We start from the raw sequence: 9922 nt of genomic DNA, 5'->3' as shown, positions 1-9922 counted from the left end.
GCTGTCGCTGAGTGTGGGTCTCTGGGATTGGGCCGTGGGTGGGAAGGGGGGAATGATGGGAGCAGGTCGTCATCTTTTCTCCAGAGCCTTGAAATGAAGAAGGTCCCAGGAAGATGTGGGCTTTCTTTTGGGAGGAAGCTGTGTGGTAGGCCAAGCTGGAGTAGTCCTGGACCCAGGACCTCTGGGTGGTTCCCATGAGGCCTCCAAGAGGGTCTGACTGGCCTACAATCCTCTAAGGAGTACAACTGATTTTACTCACCCTGAGATGGGGAAGTTTGACAAATAGCTTCCTTGTTCTTCAATCACATTCAGTCCACGCCCTATAGTACATCAGACCCCCCACTTTACGTGGCCTTGGACTCCGTGAGGTTCCAGGTTGGCCAGTGGCCTATGTGGAAGTAGGAGCTCCCCTTCCATAAATAACAGCTGTAATAATTAATGATATTATTTCTGTTCAGATGTATATATTTTATTAAGTTCATTGGAAGGGTAGATAATATTCCTATAAGTAACCTGACCGCATGGTGCCCAGCCTGCCAGTCTTCCTCATTCCCCCTCACCTGCCTGCTCTGTCTCTTCTCATGGTCCTCTCATTGGTCTCCGGTTCTGCCCCAAATCTTAACTTTTATTGATGTACAGTACAACAGTGCAACCCTGGTGCAACTGTGGTATGTCAGGAATGTTTGATAGACAGGTAAAGTTACTCAGGAAGGGGAGGGGATGAGCTTCCTTGACACAGCTTCAATGGTGCTTAGAGATGACAACCCCTTCCTTGTATCCGCAAGGAAGCTAGTGGCAGGATCATGATCACTCAAGTCAGATGCCTGGCCTGCCTCACCATGCTGGTGTCAAAGCCACTCATGGTTGGACTTAAATGTCCAGAGAGAGGCTGTGCCCCTGATGCCTTGATTCCCCTTTGGGGAAATGTTAAAGCCCCAGAGGGGGGCTGGCCTGGGACCGGGGTTCTGGAGGTAAGGAATGGGGAAAATAAGTAAGAGAAAACCTAAAGGTAGAAATAAGAAGGACCTCACCTGAAGATGAGAGTGAGGGGAAAGGTAAGAATCACAGTCAATCACAGTGTGGGGTCAGAAGGGACCCAGCTGCCGGTGGCAATGGATTCGGGTTTATTACAAACTTGGTAGGTCTTTTACAGGTAAAAACCACAGGAATTACAATCACCCGGTGAGAAAGGTCCAAGGGAAAGTGTAACAAGAATGTAGATGGGGCTCTTGTCATGGGAAACTAAAAGGTGGAGGCCAGGGCACTTGGACCCTGAGAATTCGACCTCTGAGGAGGGCTCTCAGATCTTTAGGATAGACCCAGAGATATCGACCTCTGACAGGGGGAGGGCTGTCTTAGGCTTGAAATGGTCCAGCTGCTCTCAGGTTCCTTCCTGCGCTGAGGTTCCAGGAACAAGCCGCCTTTCAGAAAGGTTGCCTCCCTCTGGTGAAAAGAGGCCGGCAGGCTGCCCTCAGCTTGCATGTGTTTGCTGGGGAGACGTCCCAGAGGGCCAGTGGCTTGTCCCCCATCGGGCAGTATGGGTCACAACCTTGCCTCCCTCCGAGGGGCCCCCACACCCCCAAGTGCCCTACCTTGCTAGAGCCTCCCCTCTGGGCGGTTCCATCTTCACGCCTTTTAACCTCGATGCCCGACTGGTCACCCATAATTGATTGGCATAACTGATAGGCGGGGAAGAGATTCGTCCCTGGCAAGAGCCACCAACTTGGAGCCCCCCGAGGGAGCTTGTCCCAGCCATTGCTGCCTCTGGGTCTAGCCCTGCCCCCTCTCCTCCCTCCCCAGACCAGGGAGTGGATCTCTGTCTCCCCCTGCAGGCTGTAGTTGTCTCCACCGGAGCCCGGGCGCCCTTGTGTGGAGTGCAAAGGATCCAGTAAATGCTTGGGGGCGAGTGGAGGTGGTTAGGTGTGCTGTGGGAGAGCATTTTCCCCAGTTCAAATTCGGCCTCACGCAGTAGCTGTGGGACCCTGGGCAAGTCACCTCACCCTGTCTGCCTCTGCTTCTTCATCCATAAAATGAGCCGGAGTAGGACATGGCAGGATCTTTGTCAAGAAAACCTCAAAGAGGGGGCAGCCAGGGGGCTCAGGGCTTTGAGAGCCAGACCCGGAGATGGGACGTCCTGGTTTCAAATATGGCCACCTAGCTGTGTGACCCTGGGCAAGTCACTTCACCCCCAAGCCCTGACCACTCTTCTGCTTTGGAACCAATACACCCTATTGATTCTAAGGTTGAAAAAAACAAACCTCAAACGGGGTCAGGAAGAGTCAAGAAACAACAACAGATGCTCACTGACTCACGGGCTGAGCTCCTCCCCTTACCTGGCTTCCCTTCCCTGGGTCAGTGGGGAGGACGGCTCATCCCCGGGAGGTGGGTCCGGCCTTTGCTCTTACCCAAGATCCCAGTGACTACTGTTCAGGCAGAACTGGAAGGAACCCAAGACGTCAAGCTAGTCCAACTACTTCCATTTTACAAAGAGCCTAGAGAGGTCATGAAAGGTCATGCAGGCAGCAAATGGCAAGGCACCATTCGAACTCACGTCCGGGGACTCCACGGCTGGCACGTTTCCCTCTGTTTACCCCTGAAGAGGTCTGGGGAGGATGTGGGATCGCCCTTCTTGCCCTCTGGGCTCCTGGCTCCAGGCCCCTCCCTGGCCTGGATTCTCCGATGAGGACACAGAGCGCTCATTACATTAGATGCATGGCTCCCACCCATCCTGGTCCTTCCTGTGGCTCTCTTCCCTCCACCTCCGCTAGTCTCGAGGGAGCGGGGCCTGGCCAGCCCAGGGTGGGGCGTGTGTTTATGTCTGTGGTGGGTGGGTGTTTCTCCCAGGCCTTCCTTCTCCCCTCCCCTCCCCCAATTCCTCGCCTGACCGCCCTCGGTTTCGGGGCTTTAGCGATGGAAGCCGGAAGTGGCCTGGGGCCTGGATGCCTGCGCCCAGCCGGTCTGCAAGGTGGCCCGAGGGCTTTCCGAGATCCTCTGAGGTCCGGGGGCTCCGCTTTCATCGTGTCATTAGGAATGTTAACGAGGGCGATGGGCCTCATTAGGAAGGGCCCCATCCTAGCATTAGCATCCTAATTTGTCCTGCCCGTCGCGCTCCCCATTTCCCAGAAGGAAGGGGCTGCCTGTGTCCTCTCTGCAGGTCCGGGCTGGCCCCTGGATCCCCGCCGAAGGGGCGAAACTTGGGGATTGGCCCCCGTGGGCCCAGGGCTTGGGGGAAGGGGGAGGCCGCCTGGGCCGGAGGGCGGCGGGATGAGGGGTTTGGAAGGAACCAAGATCCCCTTTGGGCCCCCCCCCGCAATGGGGGAAGGGCTGGTTGGGCTCCTGAGGGAGAGGGAAGGGTTGGAAGGACAAGAACTCGTGGGTCTTTCCCCACCTCGAGTGGCTCCTCCTTAAATACCGCAACGGTGTGGCCTCGCCCTCAGGAACCCCACACCTGTGGAAGAGACCGAGAGAGATGGACGGCCCGGCCGAAGGAGGACCTGAGGGGCAGAAGGAAGTGCCGAGACCCCGGTCTCCCCCCTTTCCTCCGCGGGCTCCCACGCCCCCGCCGCCTCTGTCGCCTGGCTCCGTCCTCGGAGTGTCCCCTCTGCCCGTGCCATCGGAACTGGGTGCCCGCCAGCTGCTGCTGGACGAGTGGGGGACCTCCGGGGCGGAACTGAAGCTGCCGGAGGGGCTCAGCTGGAAGCTTCTCTACGTGCAGAGGCCCCTCTACCGCAACCTGCTTCGCTCACCGAACCCCGAGGGTGCGGCTCGAACCCGGGCAGGAAACGCGGGCGGGGGGGGGGGGGAGCAGGAGGGGCGAATGGGGTGATGGGACGGAGCAGGGGGATAGTGGCCGGAGCCTGGGGACCGAGCGGGGCGGCAGCCGGCCTCCCGACGTCCCTAGATCTCTGTCCAGCAGCCTGCAGCCTCCTGTCCGTCTCCCTTTGGGTCTTTTATCTCAGCCCCTGCCTAGCTCCGTCTCTCCCGTCCCGGTCCCTCGTCTGTCTGCCCTTAGCTTCTCTCGGGATGCTCTGTAGCTCCCGAGATCCATCTCGGATGGCGCTCAGTTGGCTTTGTCTCTCGGTCTCGGCGTTCATCCCCTCTTCCTCTGCGTCTGTCTCTGTGTATCTCTGTGTCGGTCTGTCCTCACTCTCTGCCTCTCCCTCCCCGAGTCTCTGCCTCTCCCTCCCCGAGTCTCTCTGCCTCTCCCTCCCCGAGTCTCTCTGTCTCTCCCTCCCCGAGTCTCTCTGCCTCTCCCTCCCTAAGTCTCTCTGTCTCTCCCTCCCTGAGTCTCTGTCTCTCCCTCCCCGAGTCTCTCTGTCTCTCCCTCCCTGAGTCTCTGCCTCTCCCTCCCCGAGTCTCTCTGTCTCTCCCTCCCTGAGTCTCTGTCTCTCCCTCCCCGAGTCTCTCTGTCTCTCCCTCCCCGAGTCTCTCTGCCTCTCCCTCCCTAAGTCTCTCTGTCTCTCCCTCCCCGAGTCTCTCTGTCTCTCCCTCCCCGAGTCTCTCTGCCTCTCCCTCCCTAAGTCTCTCTGTCTCTCCCTTCCCGAGTCTCTCTGTCTCTCCCTCCCCCGAGTCTCTCTGTCTCTCCCTCCCTGTGTCTCTGTCTCTCCCTCCCCGAGTCTCTCTGTCTCTCCCTCCCCCGAGTCTCTCTGTCTCTCCCTCCCTGTGTCTCTGTCTCTCCCTCCCCGAGTCTCTGTCTCTCCCTCCCCGAGTCTCTCTGCCTCTCCCTCCCCGAGTCTCTCTGCCTCTCCCTCCCCGAGTCTCTCTGCCTCTCCCTCCCCGAGTCTCTCTGCCTCTCCCTCCCCGAGTCTCTCTGCCTCTCCCTTCCCGAGTCTCTCTGTCTCTCCCTCCCCCGAGTCTCTCTGTCTCTGCCTCCCTAAGTCTCTGTCTCTCCCTCCCTAAGTCTCTGTCTCTCCCTCCCTGTGTCTCTGTCTCTCCCTTCCCGAGTCTCTCTGTCTCTCCCTCCCCCGAGTCTCTCTGTCTCTGCCTCCCTAAGTCTCTGTCTCTCCCTCCCCGAGTCTCTGTCTCTCCCTCCCTGTGTCTCTGTCTCTCCCTCCCCGAGTCTCTGTCTCTCCCTCCCCGAGTCTCTGTCTCTCCCTCCCCCGAGTCTCTGTCTCTCCCTCCCCGAGTCTCTCTGTCTCTCCCTCCCCCGAGTCTCTCTGTCTCTGCCTCCCTAAGTCTCTGTCTCTGCCTCTCCCTACCCAGTCTCTCTGCCTCTCTCTCTGTCTCTCCCTTCCCGAGTCTCTCTGTCTCTCCCTCCCCGAGTCTCTCTGTCTCTCCCTCCCTGAGTCTCTCTGTCTCTCTCTGTCTCTCCCTCCCCAGTCTCTCTCTCTCCCTGTCTCTCTCTCTCTCTGTCTCTCCCTCTCCATCTCTGTCTCTCTCTGTCTCTCTCTCTCTCTCCCTCCCCAGTCTCTCTCTCTCCCTCTCTCTCTCTCTGTCTCTCCCTCTCCATCTCTGTCTCTCTCTGTCTCTCTCTGTCTCTCTCTCTCTGTCTCTCTCTCTGTCTCTCTCTCTGTCTTTCTCTGTCTCTGTCTCTGTCTCTCTCTCTCTCTCCCTCCCCAGTCTCTCTCTCCCCCTCCCCAGTCTCTCTCTCTCTCCCTGTTTCTCTCTCTCTCTCCCTCCCCAGTCTCTCTCTCCCCCTCCCCAGTCTCTCTCCCCCTCCCCAGTCTCTCTCTCCCTCCCTAGTCTCTCTAACTCTCTGCCTCTCCCTCCCTGAGTCTTTCTGTCTCTCCCTCCCAGAATCTATCTCTCTGTCTCTCTGTCTCTCCCTCCCAGAGTCTAACTCTCTGCCTCTCCCTCCTTGAGTCTCAGTCTTTCCCTCTGTCTCTGCCTTGTATTTACTTAGACCTAGCACTTTTCTGAGCTGTTCCCTATGGATCCCATCCCTTCATTGTTGTCCCTGAGAGGGGGAGGTAGTGTCCCTCTATCTCTCTCCCTGCCCCTTGGCTCCCTCTGGCCTCGATCCTGGGTTCTAATCCTGACATTGAATTTAATGGATCTCTTTTCTGATACTCCGATGCCTCTTGGCTTCTGACATCTCCACACCCAACCCCACCCCTACTAGAGGGGAGTTGGTTTCTCAGACATTGTTCTCAGCCCCAAGGCCCTGACTCACCCTGGCCCAGCCAGTCTAGCTTTGCCTGGGGGAAGAGCCAGAGGAGCTGGGAACCTGAGATCTTTTTCCGGGAGGGCTGATCCTGGGAGGGAGTGGGAATGAGGGGCTTGAGAGGAAAGGTGGCCGGGGATTCATGGGCATTTGGGCAATTAGCAAAGGCCAAGAGGGCCGTTTGAGGACTGGAAGGCATCTGGAGCACTGTAACAAGGCAGTTGGTAAGGGATGGGGTCAGAGGGCACTAGGGAGTCCAAGAAGGATCAGTGAGAGGTCTAGGGGTAAGTGTGGGGGGTCAGGATCATTGGTGGGATTGGGAGGGGAGGGTCTGTGAGGCTCTGAGCCTTCCCTCCCTATTTCAGGCATCAACATCTTTGAACCACCACCCCCCTGTGGTCCTCCTCGGCCCCTGGAGACCTTGGGTAAGTGCAGGAATGGAGGGGCTGGGGAAAGTGAAGAAGGAGCTTCTGTCTTCCCTCTCCATGGTTCTCCCAGAAATGGACTGGGGGTGGGGGGAGGAGCCTGGGAGCTGGATCCAGCCCTGTTCTCCCTCCCTCCCTCCCTCCCTCCCTCCCTCCCTCCCTCTCTCAGGTAACTTCAGTGGATGGCAGATCAGCACTGAGAAACTGCTCCCCAGCTTCAGGTGAGGACTGGAGGCTGAGACCTCTGAGGCCTCCCTTGAGCTGTGGCCTCAACCCGGAAGGAGGAAGGGAGGCAGGAGTCTCGGGTTCTCAGGGGGAGAAGGGCAAGGAAGCCAGATGCTGGGGTTCTTATCTCAGGGATAGCGCAGACTATCTGGGGAGGGAGAGCACAGGCCTAGGACCCCAGGCCCTACCCAACCCTCTCTTCTTGCCTCCAGCTGGACGGTGAAGCAACAATGTATAGACCTTCTGGCTGAGGGCTTGTGGGAAGAGCTGCTAGACAGGCAGCAGCCAGACATCACCGTCATGGACTGGTATGGAAGCTGAGAGGTCGGGAGGACCAAGCATTGGGAGTCTGACTGAGAATGGGGGACCTCCAGGGGTCCTGCCTCCCCTGCTGGGGCCTCAGAGGTGGGTGCCCTGGATCTGATCTCATCCTCTCCACCCCATCTCCTATCCCCCCTAACCCCCTTCAAGGTTTGAGAACAGCCACCTGGATACGTATGTGTACGAGCTCCATGTCTGGCTCCTGGCGGCAGACAGACGCACCATCATCCGGCAGTACCACAGTGCTCCTCGACCCTCTCCAAAGGACCCAACTGGACACTGGTGCCAGGTGAGACCCTGAGCATTCTCCTGTTCTCGTTGTCAAGTCGTTTCAGTCATGGCTGACTCTTCATGACCCCATTTGGGGTTTTCAGTTTGCCATTTCTTTCTCCAGCTCTTTTGACAGATAAGGAAACTGAGGCAACCAGGATTAAGTGACTTACCCAGAGTCATACAACTAAGGAGTGTGAGGTCAGATTTCAACTCAAGTCTTCTGACTCCAGGCTACCAATTGGAGGACTCAGAATCTCTCTAAAATTCCCTGTCTTTGATTGTTCTCTAATATCCTTCACTGACCTCCACTCTCCCCTGACTCCAGTGTACCTTACAGGGTCCTCACTGAGCCATTCTCCCTGTTCCTCAATCCTAGATCCTAGATTTCAAGGGACCTTAGAAATCATCCAAGCAAACCTCCTCATTTTAATAAAGGGGCAGGAAACTAACAGAGATGTCAAGTGACTTAGCCAAGGTAACACAGGATTAGTGAGTAGCAGCCAAGACTTGAATGGATTCCTCTGACTGAGGCACTAGGTGGCACAGTAGACACAGTGCCTTATCTGGAGTCAGGAAGACCTGAGTTCAAATGTGAACTCAGACACTCATTGGCTGTGTGATTCTGGGCAAGTCACTTAGCCTCTGTTTTCCTTAATCTACTGAAGAAGGAAATGGCAAACCACTGTGGTATCTTTGCCAAGAAACCCCCACGGGTGGTATTATTGTGCTGTGGTCTGCAGGGTCATGAAGAGTCAGTCAGACACAACTGGACAACCTCTGACTGACCCCAAATTTCACTCTCTTTTCCACTATCCCCCACTATTTCCCTGTATCTTCTGCAAATATTACGCATTCCCCAAATGTTCTCCTAGGTTTCCTTCTAAGGTTCCCACTCAAGTGTTCTCCAGTGCTTTCATTCAGGCTCTTCCAATGCTATCTCAGCGTTTCCTCCCAACTTTCCCCAATCCTTCCTTCCCTGTTTCTCCCAATATTTCCCCATTGCTCTATGCCAGTGTTTCCCAATATCTCCTCAATGTTCCCTCCCAGTGTCCCCCAGCATCCTCTCCCATGTCCCCTCAGAATTCCCTTCCAATGCCTTCCAGTATCCTCTCCCAGGATCTCCAGTGTCCTCTTCCACTGTCCCTCTTCAACTAATGGCCCTTCAGTGTCCCCCCAGTGTCTCCAGAGCCCTCCCTCAGTGCTCCCTGGTGTCCTTTTTTAATGCCTCCCAGTGTCCCTTCCCAACTCTCCTCTGTCCTCTCCCCAAATCCTAGTGTTCCCTCCTAATGTCTCCCTAAAGAGCATCCCTCCAAGCCCCAAACTTGGCTGGTGAGGAAGGAGTAGGGAAGGCAGACTGGTAAGTGTCCCGTCTTTCCCAGTCCAGCCCAGAAAGGCTGCTCATTTTGTTATCTTGCCCTTCAAGGTGTCTCACGTATTCAAAGGCTATGGCCCAGGAGTCCGGTTCATCCACTTCCTGCACAAAGCGAAGAACCGTATGGGCTCTGATGGATTCCGGAGAACTCGAGTGACTGACTCCTCAGTGTCTCTGCAGCTACGGAATTGACCCGTCTTCCCCCTCCATCCCTATCCCAGTGCTCTCTTCTTCTCTACCACCCCCTCCATCCATCACGTAGACATACAAGGACCCTCCCGCCTCCCCATGTAAGGGCACCTTCCCTCCTCCCAGGTGTATCTCTGAGCATTCTCATTTTAGCCCAAATATTTTCTCAAGAAACCACCATCAGCCCATCCCAGATTTCTCCACCAAGGGACTCCTCATCTTCTCCTAAAACCTTTAGGAATCCCCCAAAGCCCCCTGAATAGCCTCCCTAAGGGTTTATCTCTCCCAAACATGGGGGGGGGAGGAGGTTCCAAAATATCTTCTCAAATATACCCTGGAAATCCTGCCTTTTCTCCCCTAAATGCCCCCTCAGAGCTCATTTCCTCCAAAAGAGTATCCCCTCAAGGGTCCCCAGGGCTCCCCAATTACCCAAGGAACACTCTATTTCCCCCCAAAATATATCCCCATAAAGTCCTCTCTTCTCCCAGAAAATGTCTCTTCACAGTGACCTGCTCATCGTTCCAGAATCCCTTTGGGTATTCTCATCTCCTGAAAAATCCCTGCAGACATGTATTTCCCCTAAACAACTCCCTGGGGAATTAGTCATCTCCCCTCAAAATCCTTGCCCTAAATATATTCCCAGGAGCCCCTTGCCTCTCTGAGATCTTCCCAGAACCCCCAATATCTCTCTAAATACCTCTCCTATCCCCAGCTAGCCTCCCTAAGGGTTCCAGATTTCCCCAATATCCGCTGAGGACCCCTCATCACCCCGACATATCCATTAGGGCCACCAGCCTTCCGCAGAGATCTCTGTGAGGGATGCATTTGCAGAATAAGTGTTTGCTCAAGGATTTTTCCCTGGAGCTCTTGGGAGGGGGTCCCCTTGGGACTCCCCAATGCCTCACCTCATCTCCTACCCCATAGAAAAACCTAGATTAAAATGCTTTGATTTGAGTCTCTGCTCCCTGCATTTGACGGTCTCCTGGTGAGCAAGTCCTGCAAAGCTCTCAAACT

At 55.9% G+C, this 9922-nt stretch overlaps 1 protein-coding gene across 2 annotated transcripts; it reads left to right on the top strand.

Moving 5' to 3' along the window:
- Positions 1-2893: 2893 nt before the first annotated feature.
- Positions 2894-9862, top strand: NCCRP1 (NCCRP1, F-box associated domain containing). Of its 2 annotated transcripts, none has more exons than XM_016422221.2 (7): positions 2894-2996; positions 3438-3758; positions 6469-6528; positions 6698-6749; positions 6966-7061; positions 7225-7363; positions 8771-9862. In XM_016422221.2, the coding sequence occupies exons 2-7, from the start codon at positions 3470-3472 to the stop codon at positions 8909-8911; spliced, it is 777 nt and encodes a 258-aa protein (XP_016277707.1). In that variant the 5' UTR covers positions 2894-2996; positions 3438-3469; the 3' UTR covers positions 8912-9862. The 2 variants fall into 2 exon arrangements, with proteins under 2 accessions (XP_016277707.1, XP_016277708.1); XM_016422222.2 differs by lacking the exon at positions 2894-2996 and adding an exon at positions 3021-3154.
- The last annotated feature ends 60 nt before the right edge of the window (positions 9863-9922 follow it).

The sequence above is a fragment of the Monodelphis domestica genome, chromosome 4 (assembly GCF_027887165.1).
Source record: "Monodelphis domestica isolate mMonDom1 chromosome 4, mMonDom1.pri, whole genome shotgun sequence".
Lineage (NCBI taxonomy): Eukaryota > Metazoa > Chordata > Mammalia > Didelphimorphia > Didelphidae > Monodelphis > Monodelphis domestica.
This window is presented reverse-complemented; position numbering and strand designations above follow the sequence as displayed.

What these genes read in the sequence shown, in the direction of transcription:
- NCCRP1 (XM_016422221.2), top strand. Translation starts at nt 3,470, where the DNA reads ATGGACGGCCCGGCCGAAGGAGGACCTGAGGGGCAGAAGGAAGTGCCG. An exon ending in GACATCACCGTCATGGACTG is followed by an intron (nt 7,062 to 7,224) that starts GTATGGAAGCTG and finishes ACCCCCTTCAAG; the next exon opens with GTTTGAGAACAGCCACCTGG. An exon ending in CAACTGGACACTGGTGCCAG is followed by an intron (nt 7,364 to 8,770) that starts GTGAGACCCTGA and finishes TTGCCCTTCAAG; the next exon opens with GTGTCTCACGTATTCAAAGG.